Here is a 21,127-nt window from a genome sequence, read left to right on the forward strand (position 1 = left end):
AAGCAAACAAAAGAAGAAAAAAGGAATCAGTCAAACATATTCTCAACCTATGTGGTTTCCTTTACTTGAGTATCCTCCTATCAGATTTATGCAGATCTCTGTTGATTCATTAAATACTATATTCAATCACATGAATCATGTTACTTGTAGATTCCTGGTCTACAAATGATAAAAAGTAGGGTTATATGCAACAAAATAGCAATGTATGTACTTTATTAATTACATCCTATTTTCAATTCTTCTTATTACAACGTTCTAATTTCAAAATCTACCCAAATATAAAGCAATTTTCACTGGTATAACTAGATAGATTTTTTAAAGTATAATGTCCAAGTAATAAAAGAAAATTGGAAGTATAACAATACTATAACTAATTAGATATTTTAAAATACAATGCCTTACTAATAATAAAAAATAAAAAATAAAAAATACAACACTATAATGGAAAGAAATAAAAGCGAGATGTAGTAATCAACTCTAATAGTTGAAAGTACTTGATAATTTTTAAATTATATAAAGAGTTCTACTACCTGAAGCAAGGAAGTTAATTCCTTAAATTACTCCATAACTTTATTTCTATATAAACCCAACCACCTTATAATTCCTTAACAACACAACACAACTAAAATCAAAACCTATCATTAAAAATGGAGTCATTCTCGAACTTTATGAAGGGCATCCCACCACTTACTACCGAAAAGAAGCCCTTAACACCCCTCACAAACCCAATGCAACAACAAAAGCAAAACCAGATGGTGGGTCCCATACATAATCCAGTGCAGCAGCAGCACACCAGAAGTGATGGAAACTCGATCTTTAGTGCATCTGATGACAATGTGATAATGAAGCAAGTTGTCGATACTCATCTCCCTGATGGAACCGATGTTGATGTCAGACCTCTTCTTGATATCATACAAGACATCCTTCGACATGCTACCATCAATCCTGATCCCCTTTCATCGGTATTATTAATTACTATTTTTCACATCTATTAATCTAAATTTACATTTCTAATCATTTGTAGTTCTTTTATCCGGGTAGGGTCCACATACAAATGGAGATAAACCGAATGGTAAACAACATCAGACGAATGCCATTGTGATGCTCCATTCATTGTCTCATATAATCGACAAGCTCGCTAGCGAGGTATAAAAACTCAATCTTTTATATGTCTTTTATGTCATTTTACATATATCAACTAGTTTAACAAACGCCATTTTTATTATCAACAAACAACTAGCATTTCAGTTATCAGTTAGTTTTTCAGTCTGGCAAACACGGCCTGATATTTTTATTTACAGATGGCGTTCAAGTGCTTGACGGTTACAGATGGACACACTACAGCCCTTGCGTTATTCCACACTGTCGGAAACTTCCATTGGGATGCAAAACTGGTGCTAACTCTCGCAGCTTTTGCTCTCAACTATGGAGAATTCTGGCTTCTGGCTCAAATCTACTCATCGAATCAACTAGCAAAATCTATGGCAATCCTTAAACAAGTTCCAACAATCATGGAACATACGGCTCCATTGAAACCTCGATTTGAAGCTCTTAAGAAACTAATCCATTCCATTCTTGAATTGACAATATGTATTGTCCAATTCAAAGAGCTTCCATCTACGTACATAACTCCTGATATGCCAGCCATGTCATCAGCAATCAATACCATTCCGACAGCTGTCTACTGGAACATCAGAGGCATCGTCACTTGTGCTACACAGATTGCTCACTTGACTAGCATGGGACATGAGTAAATAAACTTTAACCCCATTTTACAAAATGACATTTATAATGCATATAAACTTATAAAATTATGGGATTTCAGGTATGGGATTTCATCAACAGAGATGCAATCATGGGAACTATCGTCATTGACTTCAAAGATTGATCATATGCATGAGTTTCTCAGGCGACAGTTGGAGAATTGCAATCGTGTTGTTGGTATGCTACAGATTTATGTAAACATAAAAAGATTTGATTACTTATATGTAAATAGTAAAGGGTATCTTAAATCTTATTCTTGTTTGGTTGATGCAGGAGAAAAGAAAGAAATTGAATTCAGGAGGTCTTTCAATCAGCTGTTTGAAACAAGCCATATGGATAACATGAAAATCCTCAAAATCTTGATCAGTCCAAGGGATGATATACAACCACTCTTCGATGGCAATACAAAGACGAGGGTATACTCTCAACACTTTTAATATTTATGATTTTGTTATTTGAGGAGGACATTTAAGTCTTTTCCACACACAGGTTAGTCTGGAAGTCCTGAGGAGGAGGAACGTGTTGTTGTTGATATCAGGGCTAGACATGTCTCGTGAGGAGCTTTCGATTCTTGAAGAAATTTACAACGAGTCCCGCATTCATGGATCAAGGACGAATGCTCTTTATGAAGTCGTGTGGATGCCCATTGTGGACCCCTCTGTGAACTACACCAATGAAATGGACACGAAATTCGAGGAGATGAAGGAGAAAATGCCATGGTATTCTGTATCCCACCCTTCAATAATAGACAAGGTGGTTATCAGGTGCATAGGAGACAGGTGGCACTTTAGGAAAAGGCCTATACTAGTTGTGTTGGACCCACAAGGAAAGGAGTTGAGCCCTAATGCAATCCACATGATGTGGATATGGGGCAGCAATGCCTTCCCTTTCACCAGCATGAAAGAGGAACAATTGTGGAGGGATGAGACTTGGAGGCTAGAGTTGCTAGTTAGTGGCATGGACCCCACCATAGATAATTGGGTGAGTTAAATCTTTAAAATAATAATCTTTTTCTAATATTATTAATTTTATGTGATGAATAGGTGTAAATGTGTAACGCATTTTTTTTAGATAAGAGAAGACAAATACATATTCTTGTTTGGAGGTGATGATATCGAGTGGATACGCAAATTCACAACCACAGCTCGGGCAATGGCAACTGCTGCCCGAATCCCATTAGAGATGGCGTATGTTGGAAAAAGCAAGAAAAAGGAAAGTGTTCGTAGGGCTGTTGCTACCATTAATGTGGAGAAGCTTAGCTACAGCTGGCAAGATCCAACCCTAATGTGGTTCTTCTGGACACGTTTAGAGAGCATGTTGTACTCCAAGATTCAGTTAAAGAAGGCTGATGATCAAGACCCCATGATGCAACAGATCAAGAAACTTCTAAGCTATGACAAAGATGGATCATGGGCTTTGTTTTGTAGAGGTTCAAAGATTCTGACTAATGGACATGGAACCACAATGATGCAAACACCATCTGACTTTGATTTGTGGAAGAAAGATATTGGAACAAAGGGGTTTGATTTGTCGTTTATGGAGTACCATGATAAGCTTCATGTTGCAGCGAATAATTGTTGTCGATTTGAGTTTCCATTTGCAGCAGGTAGAGTCCCTGATGGGATGCGGTGCCCTGAGTGTCATCGTGTTATGGAGAAACACATTGCTTTTCTTTGTTGCCATGATCAAGAAGGCCTACTTGAACTCGATTGAGAATTATCTACATACAACTATGGAACTACCAATCACAAGGGTTCTGACCATGAGTGTTCTTGATCCTTTGAATAAATGAGTGTACTATGTTTGTTTGTTTCCTATAAATTTTAATACACATTGAGGAATAAATTTCAATCAATAAGTTTCAAGCCTGAATAGCTATTGATGTAGGAAAAGAGTTTACATAAGATTATATCTACTAATTTGAACAATTGCTATCGGTAGAAGTATGATCAATATCATGTGCACCCAAAAAACCCTTTTTTAAAAATATGAAGACATAAAATTTTCAAGTTTTGTTCTTGCTTGATTGGCAGTTGATGCCACGAAATAATTCATATAAGTGTATTTGTACAAGCATACAGAACAGTCTTACAATGTAGCTTACCTTTCCGAAGCTCTTCAAAAATCATTGGAAGTAATTACCATGTAGCTTACCTTTCCGAAGCTCTTCAAAAATCATTGGAAGCAATGCCCAATCGACTCAGTGAAATGATTGAGTTAGGGTGAAATATATCAGTACATAGATAAAATTAAAACAAAATTGCAATGGTGTTAGTGGTATATCGAAAATTGTTATTTTGGAAAAAATAAGTTTGGACTAGCATCACTTGTCCAAAAGTTTCATTTAATTACGAGTTTGATATAATTTGTTTTGTTTTTTTTAAATGACGATTTTGTCATTTGTATTTTCTTTTTTCAATTTTTCCTATTATAGAAATAAAAAAAGAAAAATAAAATCTCTCTCTCTCTCTCTCTCTCTCTCTCTCTCTCTCTCTCTCTTTGGGTTTGTGTTTGATAAACACCCAAGAACATATGCATAGATTCAAGAACACTCAAAAACATCTTCCACCACCACCACCGTTTGACTACTGTCTGCCACCACCACAGTTCGCCACTACCAACGTCTACCAACTCAATCTCCACATAAATTTTTTCTGCTACTTCATCTCTGCCAAAAAATCATCTAAGAAACAATAATCATACACAAAATCTGGGTTTGTTCTTGAGTTCCACCCTATCTGATGAATACACACACACAAAATCAGATCTGATGAACACACACAGGCCCGTCCCAGAAGGTGGGCGATAGGGGCGATCGTCCAGGGCCCATCTTTTAAAGGGGCCCATTTTTTTTTTATGGAAATTGCTATATTTAAAAGATAATACAAGTAATTCTTTCAATTATTGAGTTATTATAAAAAACTTGATGACATTTATGTATTTTAAGGGCTCATTTTTTCTCTAGTCATGAGCACAAAATATGTTTGGAACGACCCTGAACACACACACACAATCAGATCAGATGAACACACACATACATACATGAAATCAGATGAACATACATATACACACAAAATCTGATGAACATACATACATACACAAAATCAAATGAACACACACACACACACACAAAATCTGATGAACACACACCATAACCAAACCATAACCTCTCTCTTTTGGCAAGATTCTATTTCGAATCTAGAAATTCGTAGAAAGGAGGTCCGAGCTTCGTTAACAAAAAATGGAAAATGTACCAATCGATGAACAAATCTAAAGCAGACCTGACAGCGAAAAAAAGCTTGAACAAAAAAGAAGCATACGTTGCCCCTTTCTCAAATCTTACATTGATGCCGGATAAAAAGGACCATCATCCTCAACCATTGTCGATATCTGAATATCTGTTTTCTCGTCATCACCCTTGGTGCTCATCAGATCTGGAAGACGAAAACCCTAGTTCTGGATGAGAAATGTGGTGACACAAGTTTTTTTTTTAATTAGAAGTGCGACGGTGTGGGAGGAGAAGGAGAGAGATGAGGCCACCAGAGAAGGAGAGACAAAGTGTCAAGTGTCGCCGGAGAAAAAGAGACACAATGTCAGTGGTGGCGTTCTTATTTTTCCGACAGAAATTGGTGTCCAACGGTGGTGTTCTCGGAGTGTTTATATATATATATATATATATATATATATATATATATATATATATATATATATATATATATATATATATATATATATATATAATGTTCAAGTGTTTTGAATGTGTGTGTGTGGGGGGGGATCGCGATCAAGTTGTTTTGTTTCTAACTACCGCACCAGACTCATCAAGCTTGTTTTTATATACCTATCTAGTACCAACAGTTGTGTGGCCTTTTGGCATTGGTACTAGCTTCCATACTTTGTTTCTTTCAAACTTTGCTAACTCCTCTTGCATTGCGATGATCCAGTCGGGCTCCATGAGTGCTTCTGTTATGGTTCGAGACTCGACTGAGGACATGAAAGCTGCATAGTGGCAGTGGTCCGTTAAGTCACTAGAGGATCGAGTTTGTATACATACAGATGGGTTTCCAATGATTTGACTCGGCAGGTGATCCTTCGTCCAGATGTGGAGACGAGTTTGTTGGTGACCAGCAGCTGCGGTGGAGGGAATATCTTCAACATCAGATGACTCTGCAGTAGGAGAACGTAGTTCCCCCTCGATTTGAGAGCAGCCTATGTAATTATCTTGGACTGAGGTAATTTGAACGACAACAGTTGATGGAGGTTCCCCCTGGAATTGAGGATGAGAGTTCCCCTGGAACCAAGGATGGGTCCCCTTGGATTGATGATTGAGCGATAACCCTTGGATCTGATCTTGTGTTTATGTTCTTAACCTCTTCATCCTTAGAGTCCGAAGAAGCATTTGATTGGAAATTGACTCTGCGATTAGACATTGGAGCGACATCTTCTAGTACAGGAAACTCGATGGTTGTCACAGGAACTGGAGTTAAACTTCCCCCTCAATCGGCGAGGTGGAAGTATCGAGTGACAAATCTTCAGATAAGGTTGGACCAGATACTTCAGCGTGTTGTTGATGAGCTACCAGAGACACCAGGATTTCAGAGAGATGAGTAGCCTCTGCGGGGTCAAAAAGGTCATCATAGTTTATTTCAACTATGTTTAAGGAACCCGAAGAGGCTGGGATATCACTTTCTAGGATTGCTTTTATTTCACTTGACGGAGTAGTGTTGCGGACATAGTAGTCATCAAATTTGACATTGAAGCTTTCTACTATCAGTCTTGTACGTCTAATGAGAACCCGGTAGGCCACTTTATTGGTGAGTAGCCAAGGAAAATTCCTTCATCTGATTTCGGTGAAAATTTGTTGAGGTGATCCTTGTTGTTGATCACAAAACATCTTATCCAAAAATATGGAAGAATCTGACATTAGGTTTGCGGTTTTTAAGACCCTCATATGGAGTCTTGTTTAGACGCTTGCAAATGATGCTTTGATTATGAACAAAGCAAGCATTTGCTACTGCTTCGGCCCATAAGTATAGAGGAAGGTTGGCAAAGTTTAATATTGATCTTGCTGCTTCGACCAATGTACGGTTTCTTCGATCTACTACTCCATTTTGCTGTTGTGTGTAGGGAGCTAAAAAGTTGTGGTTGATGCCCTTAGAAACCAAGAAACTATTCAAGAGGTGATTAGTAAATTCGGTTCCATTGTCACTTCTTATTCTTCTAACTGGTAACTTGATTTGAAGCTCGATTTCCTTTATGAAGTTGATCATGACCTGCGGTGTATCTGACTTGAGTCTTAGGAAGAAGACCCAAGTGAAATGTGTGAAGTCATCAACTATAACAAGTATGTAATTTTTGTGATGAAGACTGGCTACGGTAGATGGACCACAAAGATCAATGTGAAGTAGCTCTAATGGTTCAACAATTAACCAGTGGATGGCTTCCCTTTGTTTGTTTTCCACACTCACAAGTTGGGAAAAGTGTATCATTGTTGTATTTCAGAATTGGAAGACCACAGATAAGTTCTTCGGTGACCAGGTTGTTGATATACCAGAAATTCATATGAGCTAGCTTACGGTATTTCTAGGGGTACATTGTCCCTTTGGATTTGGATTTGATCAAGTAGGTGTTTCTATCACTCGTCATTATGTAGCAATATTCATTATCAAATTCAACCCGGTGACCAGCTTTACATAGTTGGCCTACACTGATTAAGTTGTGTTTGAGACCTTCTACATAAGCAACCTTTTGAATTGAGAAATTTCCCGTAGCCAATACACCGTAACCCCTGATGATTTGATTGGCGTTGTTCCCGAACGTGATATTTCCACCGTTACAAATAGGCCTAAAATCACGATGGTATTCTAACCTTCCAGTCATGTGTAAGGAGAAGGCACTATCAATTAACCACTCCTCTTCTTATTCCTCCTTGCACATTGCTTGTGAAATTAAACGGTTAGTTTGGGAACCCTAACAAGTTTGGTGTTTGGAGTCACATGAGAGACTTTCTTACTAGATGCATGCACACGAGTTGTAGGAACAGTTTTTGTGTCAGTTAGTAGACCTAGTCCTAGGTGTTTGGTAACTTTTGGAATGTTACGAGGTTGGATGGGACATAACGTTTTCAGTGGATAAAATCCAAAAGATAGATTTTTCTCATTTACCCAGACACCATATTTGGTCAACGGTCCGGAGGATGTAGTTCGAGGCTTATATTCGGTTCGTGAGTGGTGTTTCGTTGTAGTGCCCTTGGAATTTGAAAAAAGGTTTTGCACGTGAATTACTCCTAGGCTTTGACCTGACAACTGATTGAAGTGATTTTGAAGGTTCAGGAGTAGGTAAAATACCTTTCCACTTTGGATCGTTTAAGGAATATGTTTGAAAAGAGTATCTTTGAAAAGACGTGACTTTCTTTTGAGATTTCGTAGGAGTGTTTGAAAAAACTTTTTTTTGCTGCACAATCCATTTTGTCTGATCCTTTGACTGCCGTGATTTTTGAAAGAGTTTTGGCAGTAGCATATTTTTCTATGTTCTTTTGTTTTGAAACTTTGACCTTTTTGAAATTGTTTTTGCATTCAGTATCCCGTTTTTTTCCTCGGGATCTGAGTTCCTCTTTGAAAGCTTGTTTTGCTTGAGTTTTTGGAGAACCGCAGTCAGTAATGTTCAACTGCGGTTTCTTGAAAACCTTTGACTGTTTTGAAAAACATGGACTAGACTCATTTGAACTAGAGAGTTCAGGACTTTGTGAACATTGACCATATTTAAAATTTTCAATTGGTAATTTGTGAAGGATGGGCTGAATGGTCACTGTCCTTTTGACTGCGGTCTACGGTGCGGATGACTGGACAATCGCAGAGTATGTCAAAGATGATTCACTATTAGGACATTTTATGGAAGGAAAAGATGGACAATTTACCACTATTTTTGGTCCTTCCACAATAATTTCTTCATCAACATACGAAGAAAGCTGAGAATTGGGACAAAAGATGGGTATTTGATCATTTGGATAATCAGAGGATTCTGGAAGAATTTCCTCGATGACACAATTATTACTTAGTTCATGAAGTCGACCGAAGTGACATCTTATGTCTTCAGGAAACATATTATTATTAAATGGGTAATGAAACTCACGATCCGGTGGGACATATGGTCGGTCAACATTGAATCGGGGAGTTGAATCCTCATTGGTTGAGTATCCATTGGACCATCCCCAATTATAGGTGTTGTCCACAGTTCCATTGTTAACTAAGTTTTCAATTGCTTTGGATTCATTAAAAAGCTTCTCTATTAATTGATTCAGATGTACAATTTCTTTCTGGGCTAAATCCCTTTGATTTAAAGCAATATCGAACTGAGTTTCATTCAACATCCTAGCATCCTTTTCTAACAACAAATCCTTTTCTAGCGTGGCAACCTTAAGTCTCTTATCCTCAAGTCTTCCTCTTACATGATATAGCTCTTGGGACGCAATATTCTTTTCATCTAGAGCCTTGTTGTAGTTTGAAAGGACGAAAACACATGTATCATTAGGTCTTTATAAGTATGGTTCACAATCATGCATGTCGAAATTATTAGAATGGGTCATGATTTTTACCTGCTCGACAATGCTGAGAGTGCCATCTTTGGCCATGTAGCAGTAGTTTCTTTCCAGCTTTGTCGATCCATCCTCTTCAACATTTGCAACCATGCATATCTTCCCTTTTCTCTTATTGTTGTTGAAATCTTCATCCTCATCTCCGGATGACCACACTTGATGATCTCTTTTCACATGAGCAACATATTGTTGGATATGGTGTCTAAGTCCATAACTTTATTTGGTATATACTTGACCCGACCCGACATGGCCCATTTGGGTTGCACTTCACCCGAACTATTTATGGTTAAACCTTTGAGAATTGTATGTTTATGATTTGTTAATATATTATAAGTTATAATATATTAATATGAAATCATATTATTTAATTACTATTGATCATAAATTAATTTTGAATTAATTTGGTGATAAAAAAGGTGACTAATTAAATATGGGCTCTTGTATTTATACAAGTGTGGGCTAATACTCATTTGGAATGGGCTTGACATGCATGGGAGTCCATGGATAGTCCATGGAGCTTTTAACCCATGGATCCTTGGAAAGGAAGAGTCATGGATCCTTGGTACTATATAAAGGAGCTTGTGATGCTTGAAATGACACTAGTTGTGTGTATGAAAAGAGGTGGCCGATTTCTATAAGCTAGCATACACTCTCATAAGGTTTTTCCAAGTTTGTGGTGATTTGTGATTTCTATTTGAGGCATCCACATTATTGGTGCTAGGCTCTCAAACTCCAAGGAATCAACTCACAATTGAAAGGTATGCAATACTTCTAGCCATTATGTTTAATGTTCCCCATGCCATGCTAGATATGTTATGAACCTTGGTAAAACAAAGTTTCATGTATTCATAGTAAAACATAGATCCAAGGTTTTAGGGTTGCATGAACACCTTAGGAATGTTAGATTGCTCAAAACCCAACAGCGGTATCAGAGCCTAGGATTGTTTTCTTGAATACTTGATGCAAACTGTTGAAAAGTCACAAAATTGAGCTGTCTGGGTAGTGGACTCGCCGAGTCCAAGCACAAATTCATCCTACTCGTCGAGTAGGTTCCTACACTCGACGAGTAGGAGACACATAATGCAGTTTTTCGACTTTTGCTGCTGGAAATGGACTAGAAACATTACCCTAAACTGTTTTGATGTTTTAAAACCTGTTTTAGATGGTGTAATGGGTGTTCTAATCCATTTACAATGGCTAATATCAAAATTCCATGTTTATATGTGTTCATATGTTCTTGAAATTTTGATATGGATATTCATGTTCTGAAGAGTTATTGTTAGATCATAGGAATTACTTGCTAAATTGTTTAATGATTAATTCTTGATCAATTATGTGTTTTAATGGAATCCACTGGACTGTGACTCTTCTATTACATTATGGAGAAGTCCATTCTCGTCATGGTCGATCCACGTCCTACCGTAGTGCCCGGAGAACTAGGCTTGCTTAGCTTACAAAGCTAGCTTACTAATGCAAATCCTTTTTTATTGATTGCACGAGCTAGCCAGCAAGCCAGCAAAGCCCCCGACGCTTAATCGCTTCATTTAGGCACCTACTGACACTAAAGTCGTTCCACTAGTGCTTCTCTAACGAGAATCACTTCGTTCCACTCTCCCAACAGGCCAGCAAGCCATTCCTAGCGGCTTAGCCCTTGTTAAAGGCTAAAGAGCGTACTGAACACTCACCCTTTCTCGCCAGCAAGCTAAGCTCCTAGTCCTCTTAGCCGGCTTACCTTTAACCTAACTCTCTAGTTTATGACCGAAAAACACGGGAAAACACTACTTTTTGATCAAAAAAAGAAGGTCATTTAAAAGCATAATTTGTCCTCAAGTTATGTATTTCCAAAGGTCACCTCTTTTAATGAACATTTAAACACATAAGTTACATAAAAAATAAGAGTCTTCACTTTTATGAACCCTTAACTCATAAGTTATGAAATGAAAAGTTTTGAAGAGTTTCAAAACTTGCCCTCAAGTTTTGGAATTTGTAAAGACACACACACTTTAAATTCCAACCCTTAGGATTTTAAAAGTTAAAATTCAACCATTATACTATTATAGTGTTGCAGAAATCGGCCTAATCGGCCGATTAATCGCTAATCGGACCTCCACCGATGAGATTTATTGCTAATCGGTCACTATAATCGGGCTTGGTCCATGCAAGTCAAAGTCGGAATTAATCGGACCTAATCGGGCCTAATCGGACCTAATCGGAGTTAATCGGACCTAATCGGGTTTGGTCAATGCAGGTCAAAATCGGACCTAATCGGACTTATCGGACCTAATCGCAGATTAATCACTTTTTTGGAGAATTAAAGTTAGATTTATAAATTTTTTTAATAATTTTATTAAGAATTAATGGTCCCCGATTAATCTCCCGATTAATCCCCGCCTAGCTGATTAATCCCTAATCGCTAGTCCACCGATTAGCGGCCGATTAGCGATTTCTGCAACCATGTACTATTATAAGATTAATGGTTAATATATATATATATATATATATATATATATATATATATATATATATATATGTATGTATGTATGTATATATATGTATGTATAAGATCAAGTCGTTTTACCGTTAATAGGCCTCATTCACGAAGCCGGTCTATAAGGGGGGGGGGGGGTATAAGGTTGTTATCTATAAAATGACAGCTTAATAGGTGTCCACTCTCACCCACCGCTTCGTTGACCGGCGGAGGGTCGTTAGCCGAATGGGTAGGACAATGATTTTAATTCTCATTAAAAGTATAATGATTATTATAAAGTAACTAAATGTTTTATAAATTCCCAATCTTAGTTACTTTAGGAAAATGTGAAATGGTGTTAACTCATGAAATTCACACTTTGTACCTTACCAAGTCGTTGGTGGAGCGTGTGTGGTTAACCGAAACACTAACTTGGACTAGTAAGGATAACAAAGGGTGACTTAATGTTTATCATAGATCGGTGGAGCCTGTGTGGTTAACTGGCACATCGATTAGGTGATAATATTAAGAGTACCAAGTGAATTTGCATGGTTATTCACACCTTGTTTTGTGATCCTCAGCATCCCAGTCACAAAACTTGAAGGGCACACTCGAGATTGAAACATGCCATTGAAAAGTTCAATGAATCTCAAAAGAATCTAGGAATTTCAAACCAATTAAACCTAATAGTTCATTTTGTTTTCATGGTGGAAATTGGTGAATCGTCATTCACCTACCTTCAAATATGTTATAGCTTAGATTATGGCATCCCTCTTCTAAGTTATAATATATTGTGTTGGGTCCTAGCCTTAATATTACATTTGGGTGTTTTATTAAGGACTCTATATATCTAATCTAAACTTGTATTTCTTCTTTTTAGATGTCTTCCAACAATGCTTCGGGTTCTAACCCTACTGGCTCCTTCTCTCTCATGAACCTTTGTGGGGGAGTCATCTTCGATGGTTCCAACTTTATGGATTGGATCCGGAACATCAGGATGGTCACTTGTTACGAGGACAAGGAATATGTCCTCGACAAGGAGCTTAAGGATCTTGAGCCGAGTGCAACTCTTGAGGAGGTCGCTGCATATGAGGCACATGAAAGAGATGCTACCAAAGTGGCATGCATCATGTTGGCCACTATGACAGTCGAGCTCCAAAAGTCCTATGAGGACTATTATCCTTTTGAGATGCACCAGGATTTGATGGACCGCTACCATCAGAGTGCTCGTCAAGAGCGATATGAAATCATCTCCTCCATGATAACAACCAAAATGAAGGATGGTGAACCCATCACGGGCCACATGCAGAAAATGCAAAGGTATGTGGACCGTTTGTAGAAATTGAATGTGAACTTCCCTGAGGAGTTGGCAATTGACTTCATTTTGCACTCCTTACCTTCGTGTTATGATCAATTCCGCATGACATACCACATGAACAAGGAGGAAGTCACACTCAGCAAGCTTCAAGGACTTCTGAAGACCGCTGAAAGTGGTCTTAAAGGTAAGTCGGTTGTTACTACTCCTACTCCTACAGCTACCCCTGTTTTGGCTATCAGGCAAGGCAAAGGGAAGAAGAGGAAGACCCGTTTGAAGGGTAGTAAGGGAAAGTCTCTTGATGGCTCCTCATCAAGTAAAGGTGGTTCTGCTACTCCTTCTGCCATCCCTAAGGATGCTGAATTCTTCTATTGCCAGAATAAGGGGCACTGGAAGCGAAACTGCCCAAAGTACTTATAGGATGTCAAGGATGGGAAAGTGAAACCATCCCATGCAGGTATTTACACTATATTGTCTAATAAATCACCATATTCTAACTCTTGGGTCCTTGATACAGGTTGTGGTATTCACATATGTTGTGATTTGCAGGGCCTAAGAAGAAGTGAGGATGTGGAGCACATGAAGATAAACTTAATCATGGGGAATAGGAAGGCATCACCTATTACCAAGATTGGATTTTATACTTTGTTGCTAAGTAGTGAGTTAAAGTTAGATTTGAATAAATGTTTTTACTCGTCCGAAATGGCGAGGAATATTATTTCTTTTCATGGTTTGTACAAACAAGGGTTTACCTTTTCTTTTGATAATGAAGTTGGTAGTATTAATGCTTTCTTTAATAATGTTATTTATTTTAAAGCATTACCTTGTGATGGTTTGTATGAAACTGTGTCGGTTGTAGATAACCTAGGAAATAATGTGTTGTGTATTGATTCTTTTACTAGCTTGGATAAAGCATCATTGTGGCATTGTCGTCTTGTACATGTAAACAAGAAACACATATGTCAACTCCAAAAGGATGGAGTCTTGGAGTCATTTGACCTAAAGTCAGATGATAGTTGTGAATCTTGTTTGCTTGGGAAAATGACAAAATCACCCTTCACTGGTTCTTGTGAAAGGGGTGAAGGTTTGTTGGACCTTATACATACTGATGTATGTGGACCCTTCAAAACCACCACAAGGGATGCTAATCACTATTATCTGACTTTTACTGATGATTATAGTAGATATGGCTATGTCTACTTAATCAAGCATAAGTCAGAAACCTTTGAAAGGTTTAAAGATTTTAAACAGGAAGTAGAAAATCAATTGGGCAGGAACGTTAAGATGCTACGATCCAATCGAGGTGGTGAGTATCTTAGCATAGAGTTCCTCAACTACCTTAAGGAGTGTGGGATTGTCTCACAATTGAAACCTCCCAGGACACCACAACTAAATGGTGTGGCTGAGAGGCGTAATCAGACCTTGTTGGACATGGTTCGCTCTATGATGAGTCGAGCTTCACTACCAATCTCTTTTTAGGGGTATACCTTAGAGACTGCCACCCATATCCTTAATCTAGTCCCTACAAAGAAGGTTGCCAAAACACCTCATGAGAGAAAGTTCCCAACTTGGACCACATCAAGATTTGGGGTTGCAAGACTTTTTTGAGACGCGAGACTCACGATAAGCTCGAACCTCGGAGTGAAAGGTGTATTTTCATCGGCTACCCACAAAAATCCTTTGGTTACCTCTTCTATAGACCTAATGAGAATGTGGTCTTTGTAGCAAGGAGAAAGGTCTTTCGTGAAAGAGAGTTCATGAGCCAAGGAAACAGTGGGAGGAAAATTGACCTTGAAGAACTTCAAGAGTCAAGTGATGAAGGAGCCTCAAATCCTAGCAATCAACCTGAGGAGGAAACTCTTGTTGATCCGAATGATAAGTCTGTACCTCTGAGGCGTTCCACAAGAGTTAGGAAGACACATGAGCATTACTATGGTTTCCATATTACTGCGGAAGGTGATACACTTATCAGTGATAGTACACTGGTAAATCTAAATGAACCTAACAGCTACATGGAAGCCATGGCAGGCCCTGAGGTTGCTAAATGGAAAGAGGCTATGGACAACGATATACAGTCCATGTATGACAATCAAGTTTGGAACTTGGTTGACAATGTACTAGGTCGTAAGACAGTTGGGTGCAAATGGATCTTCAAGAAGAAGACCGACATGGATGATAATGTACACACTTATAAGGCGCGACTGGTTGCAAAGGGTTTTTTCTCAAACTCCGGGAGTTGATTATGATGAGACCTTTTCACCAGTAGCAAAGATGAAATCTATTAGGGTTATGTTAGCCATTGCTGCATTTCATGACTATGAAATATAGAAAATGGATGTCAAAACCGCTTTCCTTAATGGGAAGTTGGATGAGGATGTTTACATGAGTCAGCCATAGGGTTTTGTCAGTACAGAGCACCTGAATAGAGTGTGTAAGCTTGAGAAATCCATCTATGGATTGAAACAAGCACCTCGCAGATGGAATCTTTGCTTCGATGAGAAAGTCAAAGAGTTTGGATTTTCAAGAAGTGAAGATGAGTCCTGTGTATATGTCAGAGCTAGTGGGAGTATAGTTAACTTCTTGGTGCTGTATGTGGATGACATACTACTCATAGGAAACGGCATCCCAACTTTGTAGGAGGTGAAGTCCTGGATTGGGAAGTGTTTTGCTATGAAGGACCTTGGAGAGGCTACCTATATCCTAGGGATAAGGATATTAAGAGACATGAGTAAAAGACTAATTGGACTTAGTCAGAGTACCTACTTGGATAAGGTGTTGAAAAGGTTGAACATGCAGAATTCCAAGTAAGGAGAATTACCGATCCAAAGCAATGCCAAACTGAGCAAGGCTTAGAGCCCGAGTACATAGGCTGAGATAGCTGAGATGAGTCGATTGCCATATGCTTCCGCTGTTGGCTCGATCATGTATACTATAACTTGTACCCGCCCTGATGTGGCCTTCGCTTTGAGCATAGTCAGCAGATATCAGGGGAACCCTGGAAAGGCTCATTGGATCGCGGTAAAGAATATTCTGAAGTACCTACGAAGGACTAAGGATTGGATTCTTACCCTTGGTGGGAGTGATGACTTGAGAGTAGTAGGGTATAGTGATGCTAGCTTTTAGACTGATAGGGATAACTTCCGCTCTCAGTCGGGCTGGGTCTTTACCATAAATGGAGGGGCGATCACTTGGAAGAGTTCCAAGCAGGTAACAGTAGCTGATTCGACTTGTGAATCTGAGTACATAGCAGCAAGTGAAGCGGAAAAGGAGGCGATATGGCTGAAGAACTTCATTGGAGACCTTAGAGTTGTACCAGCTATTAAGGACCCTATGGAGATTTTCTGTGACAGCAATAGTGCGGTTGCCTTAGCTAAGGAACCGAGAGATCATGGCATATCCAGACACATTGACAGAAAATATCACTTCATTAAACACAAGATAGAAGAAGGACTCCTCATGGCAAAGAGGGTATCATCAGAAGAGAATCCTGCAGATCCCCTTACGAAGGGACTGACGAGGGTTAGGCACTTACATCATGCGAGGCGCATAGGGCTGAAGGATGATATTAGTTTTACAGATTAGATAGCTATTTGTGAAACTTGTAAAATGTAAGCGACATTTGATGATGAATAAAAGGTGTATTTATTTATGAGTAAGGTGTTACTCTCTTTTGCCAATTATTTACTATTTTTTTAGCTTTGCATGTTTTGACTTCCAGAATAAATTACTTTATTCAAACTTCCACAGTCGGTCATACGTTGGAAGTAGGTATGAATTAAGACTGTCATGAATTGGGCTTGTAGATGACTAAAGGTGTTTAGCCATAGAAATGGTTGCTACAACATTCATAAGTGCTCATAATTTCTGAGTATTGGAATAAACCCACGCTTACTGGCATCACTTCATGGAATTTATCTTGAGTGATCGTGAGACAGTAATATCATATAAGTCTTCAAACCTAGAGATATGACTTGTTGCCTATGAGTTGGTTATACATTGATTGTATGTAAACGCATTGGTAACTCAATGTTATAAAACGTGCCTTTGTGTATAATTCAACAAGTAGTAGAACAAGCATATGATTCGAAGTTTATCTGTTCCTTCTTGGATTAGAAGCCATATATGGGCCCCTCGATGATTTTGTGTTGACCCATGTATCGGGCCCGGTCAGAACTAAGTTGATGTGTTCAATTAAGTTCTATGTCAAACAAATCGGAAATCGAGAAACAAACTGCTGAACAATAAGTAAGACATTGTTCCATGTATTTGTCCGACCGATATCTAGAACAGAGGATTATATGATCACTTATCTAAAATGGCGCTTCATAGTTCAACAGAGTTTTAAGAGCTACGATTGCCGGTTGGTTCCTGAAGTAATAGAGGCAAATGTAGTTATTAGACTTATCCAAGTAGGAGACTGTTGGATAAGGTGTCTAAGTCCATAACTTTATTTGGTATATACTTGACCCGACCCGGCATGGTCCATTTGGGTTGCACTTCACCCGAACTATTTATGGTTAAACCTTTGAGAACTGTATGTTTATGATTTTTTAATATATTATAAGTTATAATATATTAATATGAAATCATATTATTTAATTAGTATTGATAATAAATTAATTTAGAATTAAATTGGTGATAAAAAAGGTGACTAATTAAATATGGGCTCTTGTATTTATATAAGTGTGGGCTAATACTCATTTGGAATGGGCTTGGCATGCATGGGAGTCCATGGATAGTCCATGGAGCTTTTAACTAATGGATCCTTGGAAAGGAAGAGTCATAGGTATTAGGGTTTACATGGATGTAACCCTAATCCTCCACACTATATAAAGGAGCTTGTGATGGTTGAAATGACACTAGTTGTGTGTGTGCAAAGAGGTGGCCGATTTCTATAAGCTAGCATACACTCTCATAAGGTTTTTCTAAGTTTGTGGTGATTTGTGATTTCCATTTGAGGCATCCACATTATTGGTGCTAGGCTCTCAAACTCCAAGGAATCAACTCACAATTGAAAGGTATGTAATACTTCTAGCCATTATGTTTAATGTTCCCCATGCCATGCTAGATAGGTTATGAACCTTGGAAAAACAAAGTTGCATGTATTCATAGTAAAACATAGATGCAAGGTTTTAGGGTTGCATGAACACCTTAGGAGTGTTAGATTGCTCAAAACCCAACACATATGTTCTTGCCTTTTCTTTCTCTTCCATTTCTTGGGCCATTCTAAGATAGAATGCCTTATCCTTGACCACATTTGCTTTGCAATATTTGTCAAAGTGGTTCCCTTTCTGACATTTATGACAGGTGATGACGTCATTTTCTCTTCAGTTGAGGTACCAGAGTCTGATGGCTTATTGGACTTCGGTGCCTCTTTGGAATGATGTGCATTCTGTGGTTGCGGTGGGTGATGAGGGTTTTGAGGGTATCTTGAGTGGTTAGACTGCGGATTGAAGTTATGGTTGAATGGTGGTTTTGTGAACGGCTGATTCTTATGAAATGATGGTGGTAGTAGCCTGTTAAATTGTTGGCTAACTAAGGATATGACATTTTGGAATTCTTCTTCGTCATCTATTTCAGCATCAGCTTCATATGACTGAAGTGTATTGTTATATGAAAGTGGATAAGATGGTTCAGTAGGGTATGAGAACTGTTGAGTTTTGACTTGTGGAGATTGAGCTATCAGGGCAAGTGGACCACCAAGATCAACAAAATCTTTGAGCATGATTGATTCTTGTGCCTGAAGTTCTCCGTACAGTTTGAACAAAGATAAAGTAGGAATCTTTCTATCTCCTTGCACAATCATCTTTGTAGTGGACCAATGTCTTCCCAAACCATTGAAAAACTATATATTTGTTTCATGGTTGCTTCGAACTGTACCAACATTTAATAGCTTCGTGATGATGAGGTTGAACCGTTTTAATGAATCATCAAGACTCTCTCTAGGAAGAGCTTTAAAGTTATTAAACTCATTGAGAGCAGTGGTGAGTTTCTTATCATGGGCTTGTTCAGACCCTTGATAAAGATTTTTGAGCACATCCCAAATCTCCTTAGCAGAATTACAGTTGATGATGATGTCAAAGTTGTCTGGAGCTACACCGCAATAGATTTCATAGAAGGCTATAACATCATTTTCCATTTTTTCATGATCATCTTTGGTTGGTCGATTCATTGCAGCTGGACCTCCACCTAGTCGTGCTTGAGTACCATCTGCTTGAACAAGATTAAGAACAGGAACATGTGGTCCTTCTTCCACGGATCTCTACACATCTCTTCCAAGCCTCTTAAGATACCTTTCCATTATTTGTGACCAATGGTGGTATTCATTTGCAACAAATATTGGTGCTTTGTTAGAGCCTCCAACACCGTTGGAAACATTCAATGATCAAGCTTGTGCTATATTTCCTTTTTTTTGTTTTGAAGAATGAGCTTTAGTGGTATAGAAGGCTTTTCAAAATCAGATTTTTGTTTAAAAAGCAACCACTTTGGCTCTGATACTAATTGTTGAGAGAAAAACTTTAGGAGAAACACTTGAACAAACGTTAGTACAAGATTATAGTTGCGGAATAAGTTAATCTCAAAGGATCATAAAAGCTCAACAATAATAAGTTAGATTTGTTAGATAATTAGTTGCGGAATTAAAAAGTGTTGAAAAGTAAAGCAAATGTAAATGACAACAAGTTATATCCAGTATACACCAATCTGATTCATAACGAGGTTTACAATCAAACACAAGTTAGTATGCATGATCAATTTAAAGTGAAGAGGATCTTCGAAGATAGAGATATAAGAAACTGATCTAAATATTTAAGAGTGAAAGTTCAGAAAGATTAATAAGATATTAAGGAGAAGAGATAAAGAGATCTGTAAGAAATAGTGGTAAAGAGATGTAATGATTCATGAAGACGGAGACTCTATTTATAGAGTTCCATAAAGTTATATTTTGAATAAACTATAATAAACTACTGACTCTATGTGACCATGCAAGGTTCACCGGATAATACAAATGCTAATACGACAAGTCAGTTGATGTAACATTGCAGTCCAAAACAAATGCTTTTAATGCGGTAGGGAAATCTCCGTTGCGGTGACAAGATTGGTTGCGGTAGGTAGATGATTGCGGATGAGATTAAAGAAGAGTTGCGGATCGATAAGTTTAAGAGGTTCACTTTTTGCTTCAACAAATAGGCTCTATGTCACCTGATTCCTTGTTATTAATGTTAAAGTGTATACAGAATTTGCGATCATCAGATAAGCTGGTCCAAGCAATTAAGAACAATAAGTGCTTGAAGACAAACTTGGGAATTGGCTCCCTTCAGAGTAATGCAACACATATAAGAGAAATGGTATATCAAAACTGTATCCTTGGCAGGTAATTTTCAAGTCCTTTTGATCACGCTTTTCTGCTTATGTTACTACTCCATGAAGGAATATAACAAGGTGCTTGTCTCTGTTACACAACGAGAACCTAAATCACCTAATATTATAGTCATTTACTTCAAAGTTCATTTCAGTTTCTTTTGTCAGGTGGACTGCCTTCAAGCGGATGGGGGTGTTACAACAAAGGAACCTTCTGTATTGTGCATCTACAAGGTACTTATCTTAATATTTGTGCTAAATATTTTCTACTTAATCACTTTTTCATAACCATTTGTCTTTTCTGGTATGGGAATTTTTGGCGTGGGATATAACAATCGAACATGGTGAAGTATTGATTGGAAAAATCAAACAAGGTACAACTCCTTTCTTTGTTTTCTTAGTTCATGGCGAGTGTTAGTTTTCGAAATCAATTTCAAGGAATTAGACACTTTCCAGAAATTAGCTTTCACCTGGGTTTTTATATATTGCTAAGTTTCATGGAGCTTAAACGCTGGAAATTGTCATCTAACTGAGAAAGGGTGATTAGTTGTCTTACTTGTCTATAGAAAAAGCTAAAAGTGTTTTTTTTTTGTGTGTTATTGATTTTATGATTAGTTCAGTTACTCTA

At 38.0% G+C, this 21,127-nt stretch overlaps 1 protein-coding gene across 1 annotated transcript; it reads left to right on the forward strand.

The window, feature by feature from the left end:
- The first annotated feature begins 622 nt into the window (after nucleotides 1-622).
- Nucleotides 623-3,648, forward strand: LOC145076739 (protein SIEVE ELEMENT OCCLUSION B-like). The gene is made up of 7 exons (XM_079022535.1): nucleotides 623-962; nucleotides 1,042-1,146; nucleotides 1,302-1,750; nucleotides 1,826-1,941; nucleotides 2,038-2,180; nucleotides 2,254-2,745; nucleotides 2,836-3,648. The coding sequence occupies exons 1-7, from the start codon at nucleotides 648-650 to the stop codon at nucleotides 3,475-3,477; spliced, it is 2,262 nt and encodes a 753-aa protein (XP_078878661.1). The 5' UTR covers nucleotides 623-647; the 3' UTR covers nucleotides 3,478-3,648.
- Nucleotides 3,649-21,127: the final 17,479 nt, after the last annotated feature.

The sequence above is a fragment of the Lactuca serriola genome, chromosome 9, assembly GCF_051521515.1.
Source record: "Lactuca serriola cultivar US96UC23 chromosome 9, Lser_US96UC23_V15, whole genome shotgun sequence".
NCBI classification, from domain to species: Eukaryota; Viridiplantae; Streptophyta; class Magnoliopsida; order Asterales; family Asteraceae; genus Lactuca; species Lactuca serriola.

Excerpts from the sequence above, each read along its gene's own strand:
- LOC145076739 (XM_079022535.1), top strand. The coding sequence starts at position 648 with ATGGAGTCATTCTCGAACTTTATGAAGGGCATCCCACCACTTACTACC. Across the intron at positions 963-1,041 it reads ATCCTGATCCCCTTTCATCG|GGTCCACATACAAATGGAGA; the intron begins GTATTATTAATT and ends TTATCCGGGTAG. Across the intron at positions 1,751-1,825 it reads TTGACTAGCATGGGACATGA|GTATGGGATTTCATCAACAG; the intron begins GTAAATAAACTT and ends ATGGGATTTCAG.